This window comes from Danio rerio, chromosome 25 (assembly GCF_049306965.1).
Source record: "Danio rerio strain Tuebingen ecotype United States chromosome 25, GRCz12tu, whole genome shotgun sequence".
Taxonomy (NCBI): domain Eukaryota; kingdom Metazoa; phylum Chordata; class Actinopteri; order Cypriniformes; family Danionidae; genus Danio; species Danio rerio.
Window position 1 is genome coordinate 26525157 of NC_133200.1, and position 23472 is coordinate 26548628.

Genomic DNA, 23472 nt, shown 5'->3' on the forward strand with positions numbered 1-23472 from the left:
TCTTACGTCAGCTTTGCCGGTTCCTGTCTAGTGATTATCATTGCAACCCTTCAGAAGCCCTATCAAGTCACAGTTTTCTTTTAGTCAATGGCGTGTCCGCAGTGGGACATCAAAGCGCTAAACATATTGAAGATTGCTGTCGATTAGGCCATTGGAATCATCACCAGAAGCGACGTGACCGTCTGGGAGGAAGATGGCGTTTTGGTCATGTGGAAGCAGGTGGACTTAAGTGTGAAGCAGCTAGGCTTTTTGAGTGACTTTCGGTTCCCTGACCCTCATGCCAAAAACTGAACGTCAACGCTGCTTTGCCGAAACCCAGGATTGAACCAGGGACCTTTAGATCTTCAGTCTAACGCTCTCCCAACTGAGCTATTTCGGCTGTCTTGTCTCAACTGCTCTGCAGCATGGATGTCGGTGAGACCTAGCAGAGCTCTTGAATGCGTCTGAGGCACAGGAGGGTAAAAGTTTGGCCAGTACGGGTATCGAACCCGCGACCTTGGCGTTATTAGCACCACGCTCTAACCAGCTGAGCTAACCGGCCACTTTCTGCACACCAACATAGAAATCCAGGGCACTGCCAATGTGGAGTGATTTAGGGATAACTCGTCATTCGGCATGCAGGACTCCTCACACGTTCCCTGGAGCAGGACCGGGTAGGACCTTTTAAAAAAAAGCATGCTATTCCAAGCAATTTGACGAATACATATCAAGCAGGGCAAAGGGGCCACCGCAGAGCAGATGTGGTCTTTTTTTTCTTTTTTGATTACGTCAAAAATAGCCAAATTTTTTTCCAGCGAGGGGAATTAGCTCAAATGGTAGAGCGCTCGCTTAGCATGCGAGAGGTAGCGGGATCGATGCCCGCATTCTCCACATGAATCTCCGCATCTGTTTTCATGCCTTTCACACTGGCTTTCATTGCATACCTGGTTGCACCTTAAAGGGCCATGAAACCCCCTCGTTTCAGCAGGGTGTTTTCACACCTCTACTTTGGAAAAAGTCAGAAAAGTGGGCGTGTCCAGCTCTGTTTAGGGGGGAGTGTCGGAGGAACTAAAGTGGGATGGTGTGGGAGTGTCTATTTGGGCACGCGCGAGTTTCAGTCAAAATACACACACATGAGAAAGTGATGGTGTTTAACCTACATGGACATCTGTAGTCGAATTATTTGCCAAATTATTAAATGTTGGACTTTAACAGCAGTTTGGCTCTTTCATTCAGGGAATTAATTCATGCCCCTCGCGACAAACGCGATATTTGATTCGAGGATCTGCTCTAAGCGTGTATTTTTTCATGCAATGTTTGATACCGCACGGCGAATGAGAGAAAAAAAAAACTCTGCATTTCCCGGAAACTTAGATGCTCTCGGCAGGTAGCGTCAGAAAGCCGCGTGTGTTATTCCGGTCACAAAATGCCGTGCTATGTTTGCACTCAGTGCAATAGTTAACTTAATTCGATACCAACAAACTGAATAAACAAAGAGCACTGGTCGCTCACTTACCAAATCTGTAGAGACAGGACAATCACCAGCAACTAGAGCCGCGTCTTTATGAAGAGGAGACTAACGTTACAAGCGAATCCGGATTTCAGCGTTTGCAGATGAGAACAGCTCTCAGGTAAACAATGTTCCTCCTTAGACACGTAAGTTATTGTTGTCGAGCGTCGCGTACACTGTTAATCCACACGTGAACCAGCTGAGCTCTCACAGAGAGAAAATGAAAACGAAACTTAATGGCAGCAAACTATAAAACAACACTTCACGCTTGTTTTGCCAACACAACGTGGCGTCTCTGTGGCGTTAACACGGTGACGCTAATGAATATTAATGAAGTTGCACAATAGAGAGCGCTGATTGGTTTGACCCAAGCCTTACTCATGCATTAATGCATCACACTGTAAGACGTAATAAGACTCACTCTGGCACAGACGTCCAGTCTGCACGCTGGAATACACGCTATTATGTCATGACCGTGACGCAGCTTCAAAAATTCGTTTCAAACAGGAAGTACGAATTTGCTTGAAATAACGCAATAACAACCAATTTACACTTTTTAGTGAAATATAGGTGTCCTAATAGTGTTTTTAGCAGTGTGGGACACATATACGACTGTCAACAGCTCAAAAAATGTGTTTTGGTGTTTCGTGACCCTTTAAGACTTTATAGTGAAACTTCTTACGTCAGCTTTGCCGGTTCCTGTCTAGTGATTATCATTGCAACCCTTCAGAAGCCCTATCAAGTCACAGTTTTCTTTTAGTCAATGGCGTGTCCGCAGTGGGACATCAAAGCGCTAAACATATTGAAGATTGCTGTCGATTAGGCCATTGGAATCATCACCAGAAGCGACGTGACCGTCTGGGAGGAAGATGGCGTTTTGGTCAAGTGGAAGCAGGTGGACTTAAGTGTGAAGCAGCTAGGCTTTTTGAGTGACTTTCGGTTCCCTGACCCTCATGCCAAAAACTGAACGTCAACGCTGCTTTGCCGAAACCCGGGATTGAACCAGGGACCTTTAGATCTTCAGTCTAACGCTCTCCCAACTGAGCTATTTCGGCTGTCTTGTCTCAACTGCTCTGCAGCATGGATGTCGGTGAGACCTAGCAGAGCTCTTGAATGCGTCTGAGGCACAGGAGGGTAAAAGTTTGGCCAGTACGGGTATCGAACCCGCGACCTTGGCGTTATTAGCACCACGCTCTAACCAGCTGAGCTAACCGGCCACTTTCTGCACACTAACATAGAAATCCAGGGCACTGCCAATGTGGAGTGATTTAGGGATAACTCGTCATTCGGCATGCAGGACTCCTCACACGTTCCCTGGAGCAGGACCGGGTAGGACCTTTTGAAAAAAGCATGCTATTCCAAGCAATTTGACGAATACATATCAAGCAGGGCAAAGGGGCCACCGCAGAGCAGATGTGGTCTTTTTTTTCTTTTTTGATTACGTCAAAAATAGCCAAATTTTTTTCCAGCGAGGGGAATTAGCTCAAATGGTAGAGCGCTCGCTTAGCATGCGAGAGGTAGCGGGATCGATGCCCGCATTCTCCACATGAATCTCCGCATCTGTTTTCATGCCTTTCACACTGGCTTTCATTGCATACCTGGTTGCACCTTAAAGGGCCATGAAACCCCCTCGTTTCAGCAGGGTGTTTTCACACCTCTACTTTGGAAAAAGTCAGAAAAGTGGGCGTGTCCAGCTCTGTTTAGGGGGGAGTGTCGGAGGAACTAAAGTGGGATGGTGTGGGAGTGTCTATTTGGGCACGCGCGAGTTTCAGTCAAAATACACACACATGAGAAAGTGATGGTGTTTAACCTACATGGACATCTGTAGTCGAATTATTTGCCAAATTATTAAATGTTGGACTTTAACAGCAGTTTGGCTCTTTCAATCAGGGAATTAATTCATGCCCCTCGCGACAAACGCGATATTTGATTCGAGGATCTGCTCTAAGCGTCTATTTTTTCATGCAATGTTTGATACCGCACGGCGAATGAGAGAAAAAAAAAACTCTGCATTTCCCGGAAACTTAGATGCTCTCGGCAGGTAGCGTCAGAAAGCCGTGTGTGTTATTCCGGTCACAAAATGCCGTGCTATGTTTGCACTCAGTGCAATAGTTAACTTAATTCGATACCAACAAACTGAATAAACAAAGAGCACTGGTCGCTCACTTACCAAATCTGTAGAGACAGGACAATCACCAGCAACTAGAGCCGCGTCTTTATGAAGAGGAGACTAACGTTACAAGCGAATCCGGATTTCAGCGTTTGCAGATGAGAACAGCTCTCAGGTAAACAATGTTCCTCCTTAGACACGTAAGTTATTGTTGTCGAGCGTCGCGTACACTGTTAATCCACACGTGAACCAGCTGAGCTCTCACAGAGAGAAAATGAAAACGAAACTTAATGGCAGCAAACTATAAAACAACACTTCACGCTTGTTTTGCCAACACAACGTGGCGTCTCTGTGGCGTTAACACGGTGACGCTAATGAATATTAATGAAGTTGCACAATAGAGCGCGCTGATTGGTTTGACCCAAGCCTTACTCATGCATTAATGCATCACACTGTAAGACGTAATAAGACTCACTCTGGCACAGACGTCCAGTCTGCACGCTGGAATACACGCTATTATGTCATGACCGTGACGCAGCTTCAAAAATTCGTTTCAAACAGGAAGTACGAATTTGCTTGAAATAACGCAATAACAACCAATTTACACTTTTTAGTGAAATATAGGTGTCCTAATAGCGTTTTTAGCAGTGTGGGACACATATACGACTGTCAACAGCTCAAAAAATGTGTTTTGGTGTTTCGTGACCCTTTAAGACTTTATAGTGAAACTTCTTACGTCAGCTTTGCCGGTTCCTGTCTAGTGATTATCATTGCAACCCTTCAGAAGCCCTATCAAGTCACAGTTTTCTTTTAGTCAATGGCGTGTCCGCAGTGGGACATCAAAGCGCTAAACATATTGAAGATTGCTGTCGATTAGGCCATTGGAATCATCACCAGAAGCGACGTGACCGTCTGGGAGGAAGATGGCGTTTTGGTCAAGTGGAAGCAGGTGGACTTAAGTGTGAAGCAGCTAGGCTTTTTGAGTGACTTTCGGTTCCCTGACCCTCATGCCAAAAACTGAACGTCAACGCTGCTTTGCCGAAACCCGGGATTGAACCAGGGACCTTTAGATCTTCAGTCTATCGCTCTCCCAACTGAGCTATTTCGGCTGTCTTGTCTCAACTGCTCTGCAGCATGGATGTCGGTGAGACCTAGCAGAGCTCTTGAATGCGTCTGAGGCACAGGAGGGTAAAAGTTTGGCCAGTACGGGTATCGAACCCGCGACCTTGGCGTTATTAGCACCACGCTCTAACCAGCTGAGCTAACCGGCCACTTTCTGCACACTAACATAGAAATCCAGGGCACTGCCAATGTGGAGTGATTTAGGGATAACTCGTCATTCGGCATGCAGGACTCCTCACACGTTCCCTGGAGCAGGACCGGGTAGGACCTTTTGAAAAAAGCATGCTATTCCAAGCAATTTGACGAATACATATCAAGCAGGGCAAAGGGGCCACCGCAGAGCAGATGTGGTCTTTTTTTTCTTTTTTGATTACGTCAAAAATAGCCAAATTTTTTTCCAGCGAGGGGAATTAGCTCAAATGGTAGAGCGCTCGCTTAGCATGCGAGAGGTAGCGGGATCGATGCCCGCATTCTCCACATGAATCTCCGCATCTGTTTTCATGCCTTTCACACTGGCTTTCATTGCATACCTGGTTGCACCTTAAAGGGCCATGAAACCCCCTCGTTTCAGCAGGGTGTTTTCACACCTCTACTTTGGAAAAAGTCAGAAAAGTGGGCGTGTCCAGCTCTGTTTAGGGGGGAGTGTCGGAGGAACTAAAGTGGGATGGTGTGGGAGTGTCTATTTGGGCACGCGCGAGTTTCAGTCAAAATACACTCACATGAGAAAGTGATGGTGTTTAACCTACATGGACATCTGTAGTCGAATTATTTGCCAAATTATTAAATGTTGGACTTTAACAGCAGTTTGGCTCTTTCAATCAGGGAATTAATTCATGCCCCTCGCGACAAACGCGATATTTGATTCGAGGATCTGCTCTAAGCGTGTATTTTTTCATGCAATGTTTGATACCGCACGGCGAATGAGAGAAAAAAAAACTCTGCATTTCCCGGAAACTTAGATGCTCTCGGCAGGTAGCGTCAGAAAGCCGCGTGTGTTATTCCGGTCACAAAATGCCGTGCTATGTTTGCACTCAGTGCAATAGTTAACTTAATTCGATACCAACAAACTGAATAAACAAAGAGCACTGGTCGCTCACTTACCAAATCTGTAGAGACAGGACAATCACCAGCAACTAGAGCCGCGTCTTTATGAAGAGGAGACTAACGTTACAAGCGAATCCGGATTTCAGCGTTTGCAGATGAGAACAGCTCTCAGGTAAACAATGTTCCTCCTTAGACACGTAAGTTATTGTTGTCGAGCGTCGCGTACACTGTTAATCCACACGTGAACCAGCTGAGCTCTCACAGAGAGAAAATGAAAACGAAACTTAATGGCAGCAAACTATAAAACAACACTTCACGCTTGTTTTGCCAACACAACGTGGCGTCTCTGTGGCGTTAACACGGTGACGCTAATGAATATTAATGAAGTTGCACAATAGAGCGCGCTGATTGGTTTGACCCAAGCCTTACTCATGCATTAATGCATCACACTGTAAGACGTAATAAGACTCACTCTGGCACAGACGTCCAGTCTGCACGCTGGAATACACGCTATTATGTCATGACCGTGACGCAGCTTCAAAAATTCGTTTCAAACAGGAAGTACGAATTTGCTTGAAATAACGCAATAACAACCAATTTACACTTTTTAGTGAAATATAGGTGTCCTAATAGTGTTTTTAGCAGTGTGGGACACATATACGACTGTCAACAGCTCAAAAAATGTGTTTTGGTGTTTCGTGACCCTTTAAGACTTTATAGTGAAACTTCTTACGTCAGCTTTGCCGGTTCCTGTCTAGTGATTATCATTGCAACCCTTCAGAAGCCCTATCAAGTCACAGTTTTCTTTTAGTCAATGGCGTGTCCGCAGTGGGACATCAAAGCGCTAAACATATTGAAGATTGCTGTCGATTAGGCCATTGGAATCATCACCAGAAGCGACGTGACCGTCTGGGAGGAAGATGGCGTTTTGGTCAAGTGGAAGCAGGTGGACTTAAGTGTGAAGCAGCTAGGCTTTTTGAGTGACTTTCGGTTCCCTGACCCTCATGCCAAAAACTGAACGTCAACGCTGCTTTGCCGAAACCCGGGATTGAACCAGGGACCTTTAGATCTTCAGTCTAACGCTCTCCCAACTGAGCTATTTCGGCTGTCTTGTCTCAACTGCTCTGCAGCATGGATGTCGGTGAGACCTAGCAGAGCTCTTGAATGCGTCTGAGGCACAGGAGGGTAAAAGTTTGGCCAGTACGGGTAACGAACCCGCGACCTTGGTGTTATTAGCACCACGCTCTAACCAGCTGAGCTAACCGGCCACTTTCTGCACACTAACATAGAAATCCAGGGCACTGCCAATGTGGAGTGATTTAGGGATAACTCGTCATTCGGCATGCAGGACTCCTCACACGTTCCCTGGAGCAGGACCGGGTAGGACCTTTTGAAAAAAGCATGCTATTCCAAGCAATTTGACGAATACATATCAAGCAGGGCAAAGGGGCCACCGCAGAGCAGATGTGGTCTTTTTTTTCTTTTTTGATTACGTCAAAAATAGCCAAATTTTTTTCCAGCGAGGGGAATTAGCTCAAATGGTAGAGCGCTCGCTTAGCATGCGAGAGGTAGCGGGATCGATGCCCGCATTCTCCACATGAATCTCCGCATCTGTTTTCATGCCTTTCACACTGGCTTTCATTGCATACCTGGTTGCACCTTAAAGGGCCATGAAACCCCCTCGTTTCAGCAGGGTGTTTTCACACCTCTACTTTGGAAAAAGTCAGAAAAGTGGGCGTGTCCAGCTCTGTTTAGGGGGGAGTGTCGGAGGAACTAAAGTGGGATGGTGTGGGAGTGTCTATTTGGGCACGCGCGAGTTTCAGTCAAAATACACTCACATGAGAAAGTGATGGTGTTTAACCTACATGGACATCTGTAGTCGAATTATTTGCCAAATTATTAAATGTTGGACTTTAACAGCAGTTTGGCTCTTTCAATCAGGGAATTAATTCATGCCCCTCGCGACAAACGCGATATTTGATTCGAGGATCTGCTCTAAGCGTGTATTTTTTCATGCAATGTTTGATACCGCACGGCGAATGAGAGAAAAAAAAACTCTGCATTTCCCGGAAACTTAGATGCTCTCGGCAGGTAGCGTCAGAAAGCCGCGTGTGTTATTCCGGTCACAAAATGCCGTGCTATGTTTGCACTCAGTGCAATAGTTAACTTAATTCGATACCAACAAACTGAATAAACAAAGAGCACTGGTCGCTCACTTACCAAATCTGTAGAGACAGGACAATCACCAGCAACTAGAGCCGCGTCTTTATGAAGAGGAGACTAACGTTACAAGCGAATCCGGATTTCAGCGTTTGCAGATGAGAACAGCTCTCAGGTAAACAATGTTCCTCCTTAGACACGTAAGTTATTGTTGTCGAGCGTCGCGTACACTGTTAATCCACACGTGAACCAGCTGAGCTCTCACAGAGAGAAAATGAAAACGAAACTTAATGGCAGCAAACTATAAAACAACACTTCACGCTTGTTTTGCCAACACAACGTGGCGTCTCTGTGGCGTTAACACGGTGACGCTAATGAATATTAATGAAGTTGCACAATAGAGCGCGCTGATTGGTTTGACCCAAGCCTTACTCATGCATTAATGCATCACACTGTAAGACGTAATAAGACTCACTCTGGCACAGACGTCCAGTCTGCACGCTGGAATACACGCTATTATGTCATGACCGTGACGCAGCTTCAAAAATTCGTTTCAAACAGGAAGTACGAATTTGCTTGAAATAACGCAATAACAACCAATTTACACTTTTTAGTGAAATATAGGTGTCCTAATAGTGTTTTTAGCAGTGTGGGACACATATACGACTGTCAACAGCTCAAAAAATGTGTTTTGGTGTTTCGTGACCCTTTAAGACTTTATAGTGAAACTTCTTACGTCAGCTTTGCCGGTTCCTGTCTAGTGATTATCATTGCAACCCTTCAGAAGCCCTATCAAGTCACAGTTTTCTTTTAGTCAATGGCGTGTCCGCAGTGGGACATCAAAGCGCTAAACATATTGAAGATTGCTGTCGATTAGGCCATTGGAATCATCACCAGAAGCGACGTGACCGTCTGGGAGGAAGATGGCGTTTTGGTCAAGTGGAAGCAGGTGGACTTAAGTGTGAAGCAGCTAGGCTTTTTGAGTGACTTTCGGTTCCCTGACCCTCATGCCAAAAACTGAACGTCAACGCTGCTTTGCCGAAACCCGGGATTGAACCAGGGACCTTTAGATCTTCAGTCTAACGCTCTCCCAACTGAGCTATTTCGGCTGTCTTGTCTCAACTGCTCTGCAGCATGGATGTCGGTGAGACCTAGCAGAGCTCTTGAATGCGTCTGAGGCACAGGAGGGTAAAAGTTTGGCCAGTACGGGTAACGAACCCGCGACCTTGGCGTTATTAGCACCACGCTCTAACCAGCTGAGCTAACCGGCCACTTTCTGCACACTAACATAGAAATCCAGGGCACTGCCAATGTGGAGTGATTTAGGGATAACTCGTCATTCGGCATGCAGGACTCCTCACACGTTCCCTGGAGCAGGACCGGGTAGGACCTTTTGAAAAAAGCATGCTATTCCAAGCAATTTGACGAATACATATCAAGCAGGGCAAAGGGGCCACCGCAGAGCAGATGTGGTCTTTTTTTTCTTTTTTGATTACGTCAAAAATAGCCAAATTTTTTAGCAAGGGGAATTGGCTCAAATGGTAGAGCGCTCGCTGCGCAAAGGAAGGGGCCCAATCTTCTCGCTCACTCGCAAGCGAACAAGTCGCAAAAAACGGAAAAATGCGACAAATTTCGCTTGCAGTAGTGTTCGCGGCTTTGTGACTGTGCATAATGTGGTATTTTGGTTGCATATTGCATGTCTTTCTACATGTCATTTTTTGCGTGCTGGATTCGAACACACGATCTGTGTAACACAATATCCAATCAGTGTAGGCTTCAGCGGAGCCAATCAGCTGCGCTCTTGTTGAAATTTTACTGACGTAACACAGGCAATTATATTGATATTACTATTATGTGGATATTGTTCTTAAAAAGCTTATTACGTTAATTAAAAACGAATGAAAATGTTTCAATTAAACATATTTATGCATGCTTATGTATATATAAGTATTTTATATATATATATATATATATATATATATATATATATATATATATATATATATATATAAATGTATTTTATATTTCTTTATGTAATAATAACTTTAAATGAATGCACACAAAAACAAGTAATATGCAAAATGGTTTATTAAAATGAATACAAATATATAAATTGTAAAACAATGTAAAAAAAACTAAATAAAAACATGTCTTAATATATAAACTATATATTATACAATAAATAAAAACAATACAATATATTATATATATATATATATATATATTTATTATGCACATATAATATTTTAAAACAATACTATATATAAATATATTTATTTATTACACACATTATATAAAAACAATACTATATATATATTTATTTTTATACACACAATATATTAAACAATAATATGAATAATAAAATGCAAGAGTGGGGGCACGTAATATATAAAATATAGTTTAAGCAATGTATAAAATGTTATTTTTTTAAGAAATATAAATATATTTTTACATAAAATGCACACAAATTTTAAATAAGTACACACAAGACAAAATAAGAGTGGGCCTATGTAATATAAAAGTCTATAAAGTCTATAAAGTGCTACTTTAAAAGGCTACATATTAACACACAAAAATTAAATAAAATGAGGGAAAGAGAGAGTACCCATGTAACATTTACAAAAATATATACAGCAATTTGTACTTTATTCTGGAGCTGGAGTTTGTCCTTTATTTTGCTGGCGCTGTTCTGCCAACCAGTCCTCTAAGGATTTGCCATTTGAAGTTTGCAGACAAAATGTGGCATTACCAAATCGGCTATGGCCAAACTTTTTAGTCTTGGGTTGCCCACATTTGCTGCAAACATTAAAAGTAACCGCACGCACATACTTCCTTTTGTGGACTCCACTTTCCTTCTCCTGTTCCCGTCTGCGCCTGTTCCTCTGGGTGTAACGGGACACAGGAACAGCAGGCGCAGGTGGAGCAGGTGCAGGTGGAGGAACAGCAGGTGCAGGTGGAGCAGGTGCAGGTGAAGGAACAGCAGGTGCAGGTGGAGGAACAGCAGGTGCAGGTGAAGCTGGGACTGCACTGGATGTTGGTGCAGCAAATGATGGAATCACCATTGACACACTCATGTCTGGGTTAAAAACAAGTGTGCCAAACAATGATCCAGGTCCTGAAATGGGCTTCACAACACCTGGTGCTGTGGGGGTGGTGCAATGGGGCACACCGTGCTGGGGGCCGGTGGAAAGGAGCACACCGTGGTGGGGGCAGACACAATGGGGCGCACTGTGGTGGGGGCCGGCGCAATAGGGCGCACTGTGGTGGAGGCTGGTATAATGGGTCACACTGTGGTGGAGGCTGGCGAGATGGGGCGCACTGTGGTGAAGGTCGGTGTGACGGGGCACACCATGGTAGGGGCCGGTGCAATGTGGCAGACTGTGGTGGGGGTTGGCGCGATGGAGCATACCGTCGTGGGGGCCGGTGGGAAGGAGCACACCGTGGTGGCATCTGGCAGGAAAGAGCAAACTGTGGTGGTTGCAGAAGCAGACTTTCGTCCAGGTCGAAGAAGAGGTGCCTGTCCTTCTTTATTTGGAGGAAAAACAAACTGGTGTTTGGGGCCTGATGTTGACGGTGCCTCGTCCAATTTTTCCCTCGGCAAAGGAAGCTGCGTATCTGCCACAGCAATTGGATTAAGTGGAGTCAGTCCCTGAGTGAGTACACTCATTTCCTGATCCTTTTGCCTCCGTTGAAACCTGATAATAAATGATATGTATTATTCATATATATTAATTTAGAAATATTCAGGTTATTTAAAGAAAATAATGTGCTTTGCTTACCACTGAATGAGCGTCTTCTGGTTTAGCTCAAAAAGCTGGATCACTGTTTCATCCATTAGCCTGCGACTGCCAAGCACCAGATCCCGGATGTGGTGGTAATCGGTCAGTATTTTAGACCACCTGGGGGTGCGAACACCAGCCTTCTTGGAAGTGGACTTGTGTACGGCACACAGCTTTGTACAAATGGCCTCAACCAAGCGGCTGGTGCTAGGCCACTGTGCTGGACCCCCAGGATGTCCAATCAGACAGCGCTTGACGCTCTCCACACCTGGAGTGACTCCGGAGCGCTTCGGTGCCTTAAAGCGCCCATGTGTCAGCTGAGGCTGATGTCGAGGCTGGTAGTTGATGCGCTGTTTATCAACATCCAGGAGAGCTGTCCACAGCTGGATGGCCTCTGTCACCTGCAGGTCAGTGAGGTAAGGAGCCTCACGAAGACCTACCAAATAAGCAGCCAGATCCTGGACCTTGTCCCACCCAGCAATGCCATCAGGTCCAATGACTACTCCCTGGTAAATACAGAATAAATTTAGTATATGTGGAATAAAAAAAAAGACTAAATCAAATTAAGTTCTTAATGTATCTTACCTGAGCCTCAACAGAGAGACTGTCTCCAGAGTCGGATGGCTGTGACGGCACTGAGAGGGCTGGGCTAGGAAGCTGTCCTTCTCCACCAGCTGATGTGGACGGCTCAGCCAGTGATGCTGGGGACTGAGGCAGAGGCGAAGATGAGGGGCTGTTTCTGAGATCATGGCAGGGGTCATCCTCATACAGCACTGGAACTGTGATGTCCTCCATGATCTCCTCCTCAAACCCCTCATCTTGTAGATCCTCGTCATCTACTTCCTCCACCAGCCTGTCTTCCTCCTCTGGGTTCTGGAGCACCGGAGTCAGGGTTTTGCCGGTCTGGCTGTAAAGGTACTCTAATCCCAGCAATTCACCTTAAAGAATAAAACATTTAAAAAAACATATATTAAATAAAACTAATAATAAAGTAAATATTAGGATAAACATTTTGTGAAGTACATTAAAGCTTAATAAATCACTTATATAACAACTAGTTAATGAATTTCTTGCCTGTATATGCTCCAGGAGGGTGATAACGGTTATCCCAGGGCTTCCCTAAGACTGCTCGGCTAAGCCTGTCCACAGCCTCTCTCATGGCACTGCCATATGACCGTATGGAGGATGCTCCTTTTATGGTGCTTTCCATCCGGTCATCATTCCAGCGCATCAAGCCCTCAAGGAGATAGGCCTGAAAATGCGCATCACTGGCACTGGTCCCTGGAAATTAAAATAGTTAAAAATATGTGAAGAATTAATTAACATGTTATTAGGTTATGTACTAACATTAAAATTATTGTCATTATAAACAGAGTTACTTGTCAGGCAAGACAGCTTTGTCAATGCTGATAACATCACAAATGTTATTTAAATGTCTAATAATGTTACATTAAAGCAATGGAAGTTATCACAGTGCTTATATGTTTTACAAAATAAAACAATCCAAATGTATGTAATACCTTGAATAAAACGGTTTAGGTGGAGGTGGAAGGACTCCAAAGATGTAGAGCTACGGGCACACCTGTAACAACACAGCTCCACTCCGCCTTTCTTCAGTGTCCCTGTCTTCATGTACAGTGGAAAGTTCTCTGGGTCTTGAATGCACTGTACATGCTTCTGCTGTTCCTTCCATATCTGCTGGATTCGTTCGTGGTCCAGCAGAGGAACACCCAGAGTGTCCTTCCCATGCTCGCTGTCAAAATGGTCCAACAGCTTTCCAATCAGACAGGTGGTCTCCTCCACACCTCTGGTCCTCCTACGGCAGTGCAGTGCTAGCTCCCTCCGGTTTATGCGAGCACAGAGCCGTTTGTGAAATGTGGCCAGTCTTTTTTGCCGCCAGCTCACCTTCCTTTGCCTGGCGAAGAGCGGCCACATCTTCTGGATCCCACTGAAAGATGCACGTGGACAGACGTGCCATGAAGATCCCGTAGAGCGGATGAGCTTCTGTCGTGACACCTGCAGCAAACCGGCGCATAAAATGCCAGATGTCAAGGCGCACTTCAAGCTCATCCCACTCCGGAAACATGATCTTCACCGGAGACTGGCCGTGCTGACTGCAGCAATCTCTGTCCACGTACATTACTTTCGGGGCTGCCTCTCCTGCCTCCCGGTAACGCTTCATCAGTCCGGCCGCCATTGGGTCCAGTCCATGACCCTCGGCAGCTGACAGCACAGAGACAAGGACTTGACCGTGTTCGTTCCCCACATCAGTGCACCAGGCAGCTGTTCCCGCAGCAGCACCTGCAAGTTTCTTTGTGATCTATTAGGAAAAATAAAACTGTGTTAAATATGTACGCACACATATCCATATCTGGCAAATGTCTGGATATAAACATACCTTTTTTGTGGAGTCCATCTTTAGAACACAGCCAAATACGGAGGTGATTTTGGCCTTGACCTCGTGCAGTCGCCCCAGAACATCCCTGGCATAGACGGCTAACAGCCACTTCGGTTTGGGTATGGCAGGTAAGAGGGGAGGCTCAGCAAACACAGGAGGTTGCACAAGGGAGGACCTTGTGAATGGTTCACAGGCAGTCAGGTACTGCAAGACTCGCTGTGTCCATGCCTCACTGTGTTGCTCCATCAGCTTTTTGAAAAGCTGAGTCACACTGTTGCCCAGTGTCCTCTCCCTCATCATCCTAACTACCCGGTTGTCACATGAGTATCTAAGGAAACAACATTATAATCAGGGAAATGCTTTGTTTGCTAAAAATTAACACAATTAAAATATTGGCATTATGAATTACCTGTATGTCAGCAAAGCTGGGAACTGACTACGGTGGCCAATATCCAGCTGTCCTAAGATGTCCTCGGACCAGGCAGGATACTTCTTTTTGCACCGCTTGCACTCCAGATACTCAGTGGCAAGGTCGTACCAGCCGTCGATGTCGAGGACCTTGCACACCGTGCGGTAAATTCCTGCAGCTGTTAGTCTGTGCTTACCACAGCTTAGGCGAACACAGACAAGTGGAAACAACCACATCTTCAGCGGCATCCACAGAAAAAGTGGTCGGCAGAAGAAGAGGTCAGGAGAGGCAGGTGGCTGCGTGTTAATTAGAGGGGGCTGGGGAGGATACCACCAAAGCTTCAGCTGGGACACTAGCTCTGGCTTGCCGGTTGTTAAGTTTGTTTTAAATACCGTGTTCCGGATCCACTCATGCTGGAAAGGGGGAAGCTGATCTTTCCAGTGAACAGGAAGCTCAACTGGTGGCTGATGATGTTGAAGATCTGGTGTTTTTGCTGTTTCCGCTGATGGAGACGGATTGGCACAGGCCTCTGAGTGAATAGTAACAAACAATTTATAGTTAACAATATTATGATGACTGTTGCTTTTGATAGTAAGGTGCCACAAATTATGCCCATGAACAGCCAGTGAAGCAATAGTTTTGGATAAGTATTATTATTAATATGGGTATACTTAGAAATACAAGTTAAGAGAATGGTACTGTTAGGAAGCAAAGAAATTAGTGTGCACTTTATTGATGAAAGGGATATGGAATTAACACAATTCTCTGCGAATGAGAATCATATGAAATGGAGTAAGTAAAATGAGGCATGATTAGTATAAATTATTGAAGCACAAAGACATGAAGCATGCACACAGATACAGTAAGGAAAAACTGCTCAGCTGATAATGACAGCAATGAATCACCACCATCTAAGAGAGTGAGTGAGAAGAGCAAGCGACGTGGAAAAGTTATCTGATGAATGTTCAATAATGATTAGTTCGGAAACGCAAATAAATACACTGAAACCTTTGAACATCCTTAAGGTTTTGAAGAAGTGCACTCAAAGAATGCATCCCGCTTGAGGCATGATGTGACAACTCTGTACTGTAGATAAAAATTTGATTCATTATTTTTTGTAAAAAAAAAATACTTAGTGTGTTTTCACAAAATATTTTATAACATTTTCATTTGTGTCGTGTGCCACACCTGCAAAGAGCTGTGCTTCACATTGTGATGCAGCAAACACCAGTTCTTCATCATCTTCAGCAGTGGATCTGGAAGTGCCTGGAGCATAAATCTTAAAAATATTACTGTGAAAAATACACACAGCCAAATGTACAATACGATGGTGCTTACTTACCAGTAGTAAAAAGCTGCCTTTGGGCCATACGTTTGGCTGGGGGTTCTGCTGTAGGAGGAGATACAGTGGACTGCAGTTTTGGATCTGGAAACAGAAAGTTTGACATAACAATAAATAAACACATATATAACTGCTGTTGGGATAATTCTGTATCATGCTCAGTATTCACTCTCCTACTTACAGGGTTTAACAGGTGACATCAGTTTTTTTGCCAGCTGTGAAGGAGACAAGTGCTTGCCCCTTGCCAACAGCGATTTCACAGTGGCAGTCTGCTGTACACCTGTTTGGATGGCTGCAGGTGGAGGAGCAGGGACACTGGATGCTGCAGGTGGAGGTGCAGAGACACTGGATGCTGCAGGTGGAGGTGCAGAGACACTGGATGCTGCAGGTGGAGGTGCAGAGGCAGCAGCAGAAGCCAGTCTTTTCAGGACATACAACTTGAAAAGTGCCATGTTGGTTTTTGGCCTGGCATCTGCCTTAACCAGGTACCTGATGAGGGCTTGGGCCTCCTTGCTCTGGTCCTCAAACACATCTTTCATGGACCGGCCCTTAAAGTCACCAAACTCTACCATCAAGCACCCTGTATCTCCTTTTGCCCTAGCTTCTGCTTGCATTTCCTGTTTCCTCTGGTACTTCTCTACTTCTTCTGCAATCTCCCTGATGGAGGTGTTTGTTTTCTGACAAGGGTGTTGTCTGCAGCTTCTCATCAGAAATGCTAAGCACCAGGTACACCGCATACCCCAGAGTATGCTCTAGGAGCCATCTAAATCTTTGGCCCTGGTACTTGCCAAAATGAATCTTGCAGTGAGCCAGAACTAAAAACTGGTCACTGGGGTCTCCACCATTGCTGCTGACAAAAGCAGTGGCCTCTGCCAGCACCTCTTCATTGGGTTTGGCCCTTCTAGACTCCCTGCTTACAAGGCGCTCTGTCTCTGCAGATGGCCCCAAGAGGAGTCTGCTTGATGTCGCTGATTGGCGGCGGAAAATCGGGTATGCGTACATTTTTCTGAAAAAAAAAAAAAAACATTAGAGAGAACATTACCTAGAGCAATCAGAAAGATACATTTACATTAAGTGTGAAACAATAATTTAACAAGGTAGATATAATCCATATTATTGCAGTAGTAAATATGACCATGACCATAAAATGGACTTCTGGTGAATTTTCTACAGATATGCCTAAAATATGCATGGTAGTACAACTTGTAATCCATATAAATAAATGAGAAACAACAGAAATTAAAACAATAAGTTATAATATACACATTAAACTCTTAAGTCTTTACATTTGGGTACAAAATTGGGTACAAAAATTGTACTCTAAAAGGACCATTTTGGTACCTTTAGGATACAATTATATATTTTGTTTCCCTATAGGAACAAAATTGCACCCTGTTGTGACTGGAAGTGACACAAACAACTGAAGGTAGGATCCAAATGCACGTTTAATCGAAGGTCAGGCAAGCAATGGTCAAAACAGGTATGAACAGGTATGTGAGGGCAAATCCAGAGTCGTAATCGAGGTACAGGCAAAAGGTCGAAAGGCTGGCGGCTAAACAGGATAACTAGGATACTAAGCTAGATTCAGACACGGAGAAACACGTTGAAATGTCACTAAACAGTAAACAAGACTCGGCAAAGTGAATGAGTGTGTGTGCTGCTTAAATACTGTGTGAAATATCAGTCTGTGACAAGTTTCAGCTGGTGATGTAATCAGGAAGATGAATGACCAGGTGCGTGTTTGGAAGAAGTGCATGTATGAAAATGTAGTCCTGGGGAAGGCAGAAGTGAAGTTCATGATGATAGAGGAAACCAGCGATCTCCAGAGAATGATCGCTGGTTATCGTAACACACCCTCAGCTCATAAGATCAAGACACTACAAATTGGGGAGCCAAGATGGCAGCGGAGTGAATGGTCACGTTTTTTAGCGCTTAGGTACTACGAGGAGTTTTAAAGTTAACAAAATGGTTATTTTGCATGTAGAATCTTAAATTTTGAAAGTGTATGTGTTCCTGAATATTTTTAACGGACATTTTTAATTTCTGACGTGACAATGGGGAAAAAAAGAAAGAATCAGTCCCTTCAGGAAAGTGCTATATTGGCTGGATACCTCGTGGAAGAAGGGGACATGGAGTCTGCAAACTTGGAAAATATCGATCTTGAGACAGAAATTGGTGCCAATGAAGAGGTTTTTGCAAAGCCTATTTGTTCTACTCCATCCAAGAATCATACGAGATCAAAAGGTACGGATGAAATATCCTTATCTACACTCCTTGACGCGATTCAGAAGCTAACCGCTAAAATGGATGAAACGCACGACAAAGTGATTTCCATTGACAATACGGTCGCAGTCTCCTGTGAAAAACTAGATAAATTGTCTGAAAAAGTCTCCCACATGAGTGAAGAGATCAAGACGCATGGCGTTAAAATAGCTCTAATTGAGAAGGAGAATAAAGAATTGCGGGCAGAAAATCTACGTCTAAAAGAGAACTTTGACGAAATGCAGCGCTACTCCCGGCGATGGAATCTTAAGTTACAAGGGGTTCCAGAGCGCGACGGAGAAGACACGAGAAGTGTGACGATCAGCATCCTGAAACAGGTGGTCCCTGGCATACAAGACAAGATGGAAGATGTAATTGATGTTGCTCACCGCCTGGGGCTAAGGAGGTCTGACGGAGCACCTCGTAACATCGTGATGCGTTTTACTATGCGTACCTACAGGGACATTGTATGGCGAGCTGCAAAAGAGTCTCGCTATCTAGCGGAAAACAGAATTCGCATCAAGGAGGCGTTAATCAAACAGGATGTGGATGCTAGAGCCAAGTTATGGCCTTTAGTGAAGAAGGCTCGTGAGGAAGGCAAAAAGGTTTCGTGGAATGGCCCCTATGCTTTTGTTGCTGGAAAAAAACTTGAACTTATTCCCTAAAAACTTTACGGAGCATATGTTGCCGAACGTAATTTTTTAGTTATCTAAGCAATCTCCAATTGAAGAATAACTAACGGTATATCTGAGACTTTTCTTTTTCCCTATTGACTGTCATGACTATATTTTATATGTAATTTGTTCCTTCATAAGTAATTGCACTACTGGCTAAGGTTCATGTTAGCTTTATTCTCCTCTTTGCCGTTACTCGTTTACAGCGGTAAGTTCAAGAAGTGTGCATTGTTAATTTTGTTCTATTTGCATTCAACTTTATTCTAGTTTTCTCTTTTATCTCTGTTTCTAGTTATTATTATTATTTTTTTATATGAATGTTAAAAACTTTGAGTTTAACTCTTTGAGTATTGTTTCGTTAAATACCCGTGGCTTGAGAGATCTTACAAAAAGAAAGGCTTTATTTTTATATTGTAGGAAAATGAATGTTGACTTAATACTTTTACAAGAAACCCATTCTTGTGAGAATGATGTTCGTTTTTGGAAATCACAGTGGGGTGATAGGGCCTATTTTAGTCATGGGTCTAATCATTCAGCGGGTGTTATCACTCTCATCAATAAATTTAAAGGAGATATTGTTGAATCTCTAGCCTCTACAGAGGGTAGATGGGTTATTCTTGTCACTAAACTTGATAATGCAGTTTTTATAATAGTTAATATATATGGCCACAATTTAACTTCCGTCAATAAAGCATGTATTTCTTTACTACAGATAAAAATTGAAGCTTTAAAGAATAAATATCATCAGGCTTTTGTTATATTTGCTGGAGACTTTAATGAGGTTTTAGATAATTCATATGACCGATATCCCCCAAAAATGAGTCGCAGTAATGACATTATTTATACTCTGTGTGATTATCTTCAAATAACAGATGCTTGGCGACATTTTCATCCTGATGTGAAGGAATACACATGGAGTAATAATCTGCAAACTTATAAATCTAGAATAGATTTTTTCCTTGTTTCTCAACAGCTGTTACAATTTGTATTTGATGTAAGTCACCAGTATGCTCCATTTTCTGATCACTTAGCAATTAGACTAGTTCTGCAAACGAATCGTAAGGAGAATACCTTACGTGGTTACTGGAAATTGAATAATAATTTGTTAAACGATAAAATTTTTAATAGTCAGATTAAACATTTAGCTAATGAAATATTCTCAAATTGTGTGAGTAAGTCACATGCTGCTGATTGGGATTATTTTAAATTTAAAGCTAGAACTCTAGCTATAAACCGATCTAAAGCCTTAAGAGTGGTTAATGCCAGTAAGGAAGCTAATTTATTAAATAATATAAATGCCTTGATTAGAAAAGAAAATCTCTCTGTTCAAGAAATTACTCAGTTAAAATCCTGTCAATTAGAATTAGACCAGTTGTATATAGAAATTGTTAAAGGTGCCTTTGTTAGATCCAGAGCAAAGTGGATTGAGCAAGGAGAGAAAAATACAAGCTTCTTTTTCTCACTTGAGAAAAGAAATTTTAAAAGAAAGAGTATTTCTGCTCTACAAATAAATAATTCCTTATCAAAAAATCAGGAAGACATTGGAAATTTTATTTCAAATTTTTATAGAAACCTATATTCCCTTGACTCTCATGCAAGCCAAAACGGATCTTACCTACAACAAATAGAAAACTATATACCTCAGATAAGTAATGAGTTTAAAGTATTATGTGAAGCTCCAATTTCTTTAAATGAAATTAGGGATGCAATGAAATTAATGAAAAAAGGGAAGTCGCCTGGCTCTGATGGCCTAACATTAGAATTTTTTATACATTTTTGGGAATTTTTAGAGCAACCCTTTCTTTTAATGCTTCAAGAGTGTTTAGAGAATGAAACAATGACCCCTACTATGAAACAAGGTGTGATATCTCTCATTCCCAAACCAGACAAAGATCCAACTATTATTGACAATTGGCGTCCTATTACACTTCTAAATTTTGATTATAAATTACTTGCTTCCATATTTGCCAAAAGATTAAAACGACATTTACATTATATTATAAATGAAACGCAGACTGGATTTATAAAAGGGCGTCATATTAGTTGTAATACTCGACTTGTGCTGGATCTAATTGATTATAAAAATGAAATAGACTCTGATGCTATTATCCTATTCCTCGATTTTTACAAGGCTTTCGACACCGTAAAGCATGAATTCCTTTTAGACTCTTTGAAAGCCTTTGGATTCCCCTTAAAATTTCTTAATGTGGTACAAATGTTGTACAAAGATATTAATAGTTGTGTAATTCTAAATTCATGTACTTCACCAAGATTTCCTGTGCTTCGTGGTATACGACAGGGCTGTCCCTTGAGCCCATTCTTATTTTTATTTGTTGTAGAAACTCTATCTATAGATATTCTACACAATAATAATTTGGTTGGTATTAATATCTTTAACAGAGAGATTCGCATATCACAATTGGCAGATGACACTACACTATTTTTAAAGGATAAAGATCAAGTGTCTCCTGTTTTAACCATTATTAATGCATTCTCAGATGCTTCTGGACTCAAACTAAATTTATTAAAATGTGAAATTATTTGCTTGTATGACACCTTAGATGCAAAAATTGAAAATATACCGATCAAAGAGGAAGTAAAATACTTAGGAATTAATATAACAAAAAATCTAATTAGCAGACAGTTTTTAAATTTTTCAACAAGATTATCTAAAGTAAAATATATTTTTAATAGTTGGCTCCAAAGAGATTTATCAATTCTAGGCAGAGTCTTCTTAACCAAAACAGATGGGTTATCTAGATTTGTATACCCCTCATTATCTTTAGCAGTAGATAATCAGACCTCTAAAAAAATTGACAAAATTTTTCTTGATTTTATTTGGAATAATAAGCCTCACAAATTGAAGAAACATTTATTATCAAATAAAAGGAGTGAGGGGGGTCTTGAAGTCCTAAATTTTGATGACACCAATAATACTTTTAAAATCAATTGGCTAAAGAGATGTTTGCTTGGTTCAGACTCTATGTGGTATTTTATTCCAAACAATATATTTAAAAAGATTGGTGGCCTTTCTTTTTTAATGAAGTGCAATTACTCCATTGGTAAATTACCTATTAAATTAGCTCAATTCCATCAACAAGCTCTTTTAGCCTGGAAACTGACTTACAGCCACAACTTCTCACCCCACAAAACCATTCTATGGAATAATGGTGACATTAAGATAAATAATAAATCTTTTTTCTGGGATAAATGGTTTAACAAAAACATTATTTTTGTTTCTGATCTTTTTAACAGTAACGGTGATCTTTTAACTTATGAGAGTTTTATAAACATGTATCAATTCCCTATTCGCTATATGGAATTCAAGTCAATTATAAAGGCTATACCTAGTGGATTATTATGTCTGATGAAAGCTGCTCTTAGTTATGAGGCAGGTACCAAACAATTGTCACAGTTACTCCTAGGAGGAAAATCTATTCTTAGTAAAGAATGCAATAATAAGTTTATACGTCAAGTGTCCCAGTCACATAACGCAATCACTCCTAGAGGAAAGTTTTTTTGGGGATCCATAATTGTTAATATTCAATGGAGGAAAACATGGTTATTACCATATAAATTCTGTATTCCTAATAAAATGAAAGAGGTGCACTTTAAAATTTTGCACAATATTTACCCATGTAATGCACTTTTATCCAAATATTGTGATGTTACTGATATTTGCACATTTTGTAAGAATGAGAGTGAAGACATTTGTCACTTATTTTTTTCTTGCGATGTATCATCACTGTTTTGGGATGATTTAAGCTCATACTGTTTCTCCAAGGTTAATATAAGTGGTAATTTGTACCTTAAGGATGTTATTTGCTATTTTGAAAACCAAAACAAGGCGTTAGAAGCCACTGTGAACTTTCTTATACTTGCTGGGAAATTTTATTTTCACAAACAGAGATTTCTTAAAAAAAATCCAATCTTTATTGACTTCTTATGTGAAATAGAACATTTAATTAAATCTCTTAGATTAATTGAAAATAAGAAATGTACTTCTTTCTTGAGCAAATATGATGAGATCTTTCATGCTACTTGAATATTTATTTCTTTTTTTATTATACTGTCTTTTCTTATTTTTATTTATATTTTATTTTTTTTATGTACTGTGTTTTAGTTTTACTCTTATCTTGTGTATGTAATGTGATTGTTGTGTAAAAGAACTGTTATCTTTTACTATATTCTAAATTGTATTATACAGTTTCTTGAAGCAATAAAAAAAAAAAAAAAAAAAAAAAAAAAAGACACTACAAATTTTTTAATTAATTAATACTAAACATTAATACTAAATTACATAATTTAAAAATATAAAGTTAATAAATTGATTGAATGAAACACTTTAATAATTATTTTTTTCCATAATTTTTTTCATATATTCAAATGTAACTTTTTCTCAAAAAAAGTATTTACAATTTAATGTAGAATTTAATGCAATTTGAATCATTAAAAACGTAAATAATGGTCTTTGCTTACTGTTTAAGACCCTAAATGGAATTTCGAATAAGGATCGTGCAGAGTGTTATCATCATTCAGGTGTTGATGTTGCTGTCTCTTTAAGAATTCGGCTTGTTGGCAGTGTTTGTTACTGAGGCGGTCGAGTATGCTCATGCTGGCTGTTTACACAGAACTTCGCATGATTTTCAAAGAAAAGTCTATTTTGGAGTACACACTTTTCAG

General features: G+C 41.6%; 3 protein-coding genes and 14 non-coding genes across 17 annotated transcripts in view; 5 read left to right on the plus strand and 12 right to left on the minus strand.

Moving 5' to 3' along the window:
* Positions 1-306: 306 nt before the first annotated feature.
* trnaf-gaa (transfer RNA phenylalanine (anticodon GAA)) lies at positions 307-379 on the minus strand. Its single transcript has one exon. It is a non-coding gene; the product is annotated as a tRNA-Phe (tRNA).
* Positions 380-467: 88 nt separating this feature from the next.
* On the minus strand, positions 468-541 carry trnai-aau (transfer RNA isoleucine (anticodon AAU)). The gene has a single exon. It is a non-coding gene; the product is annotated as a tRNA-Ile (tRNA).
* Positions 542-797: 256 nt separating this feature from the next.
* trnaa-agc (transfer RNA alanine (anticodon AGC)) lies at positions 798-870 on the plus strand. The gene has a single exon. It is a non-coding gene; the product is annotated as a tRNA-Ala (tRNA).
* A 1601-nt stretch (positions 871-2471) lies between these two features.
* Positions 2472-2544, minus strand: trnaf-gaa (transfer RNA phenylalanine (anticodon GAA)). The gene has a single exon. It is a non-coding gene; the product is annotated as a tRNA-Phe (tRNA).
* Positions 2545-2632: 88 nt separating this feature from the next.
* trnai-aau (transfer RNA isoleucine (anticodon AAU)) lies at positions 2633-2706 on the minus strand. The gene has a single exon. It is a non-coding gene; the product is annotated as a tRNA-Ile (tRNA).
* Positions 2707-2961: 255 nt separating this feature from the next.
* trnaa-agc (transfer RNA alanine (anticodon AGC)) lies at positions 2962-3034 on the plus strand. The gene has a single exon. It is a non-coding gene; the product is annotated as a tRNA-Ala (tRNA).
* A 1601-nt stretch (positions 3035-4635) lies between these two features.
* trnaf-gaa (transfer RNA phenylalanine (anticodon GAA)) lies at positions 4636-4708 on the minus strand. The gene has a single exon. It is a non-coding gene; the product is annotated as a tRNA-Phe (tRNA).
* An 88-nt stretch (positions 4709-4796) lies between these two features.
* trnai-aau (transfer RNA isoleucine (anticodon AAU)) lies at positions 4797-4870 on the minus strand. The gene has a single exon. It is a non-coding gene; the product is annotated as a tRNA-Ile (tRNA).
* Positions 4871-5125: 255 nt separating this feature from the next.
* On the plus strand, positions 5126-5198 carry trnaa-agc (transfer RNA alanine (anticodon AGC)). Its single transcript has one exon. It is a non-coding gene; the product is annotated as a tRNA-Ala (tRNA).
* Positions 5199-6798: 1600 nt separating this feature from the next.
* Positions 6799-6871, minus strand: trnaf-gaa (transfer RNA phenylalanine (anticodon GAA)). Its single transcript has one exon. It is a non-coding gene; the product is annotated as a tRNA-Phe (tRNA).
* Positions 6872-6959: 88 nt separating this feature from the next.
* Positions 6960-7033, minus strand: trnai-aau (transfer RNA isoleucine (anticodon AAU)). The gene has a single exon. It is a non-coding gene; the product is annotated as a tRNA-Ile (tRNA).
* Positions 7034-7288: 255 nt separating this feature from the next.
* Positions 7289-7361, plus strand: trnaa-agc (transfer RNA alanine (anticodon AGC)). Its single transcript has one exon. It is a non-coding gene; the product is annotated as a tRNA-Ala (tRNA).
* Positions 7362-8961: 1600 nt separating this feature from the next.
* trnaf-gaa (transfer RNA phenylalanine (anticodon GAA)) lies at positions 8962-9034 on the minus strand. The gene has a single exon. It is a non-coding gene; the product is annotated as a tRNA-Phe (tRNA).
* An 88-nt stretch (positions 9035-9122) lies between these two features.
* trnai-aau (transfer RNA isoleucine (anticodon AAU)) lies at positions 9123-9196 on the minus strand. The gene has a single exon. It is a non-coding gene; the product is annotated as a tRNA-Ile (tRNA).
* Positions 9197-10544: 1348 nt separating this feature from the next.
* LOC141380990 (uncharacterized) lies at positions 10545-16095 on the minus strand. Its single transcript, XM_073943204.1, has 7 exons — positions 14512-16095; positions 14103-14430; positions 13610-14024; positions 12779-12985; positions 12290-12642; positions 11705-12210; positions 10545-11620 (listed from the first exon to the last, which is right to left on the minus strand). The coding sequence occupies exons 1-7, from the start codon at positions 14757-14759 to the stop codon at positions 11209-11211; spliced, it is 2469 nt and encodes an 822-aa protein (XP_073799305.1). The 5' UTR covers positions 14760-16095; the 3' UTR covers positions 10545-11208.
* On the minus strand, positions 15554-16590 carry LOC141380991 (uncharacterized). The gene is made up of 4 exons (XM_073943205.1): positions 16035-16590; positions 15854-15937; positions 15700-15777; positions 15554-15597 (listed from the first exon to the last, which is right to left on the minus strand). Exons 1-4 carry the CDS (start codon positions 16588-16590, stop codon positions 15554-15556), a joined length of 762 nt encoding a protein of 253 aa, XP_073799306.1.
* Positions 16591-23363: 6773 nt separating this feature from the next.
* Positions 23364-23472, plus strand: part of lrrc56 (leucine rich repeat containing 56) — a 132243-nt gene continuing 132134 nt past the window's right edge. Inside the window, exon 1 of the mRNA XM_009298060.4 lies at positions 23364-23472. The gene's annotated coding sequence lies outside the window, so the exon portion shown is untranslated.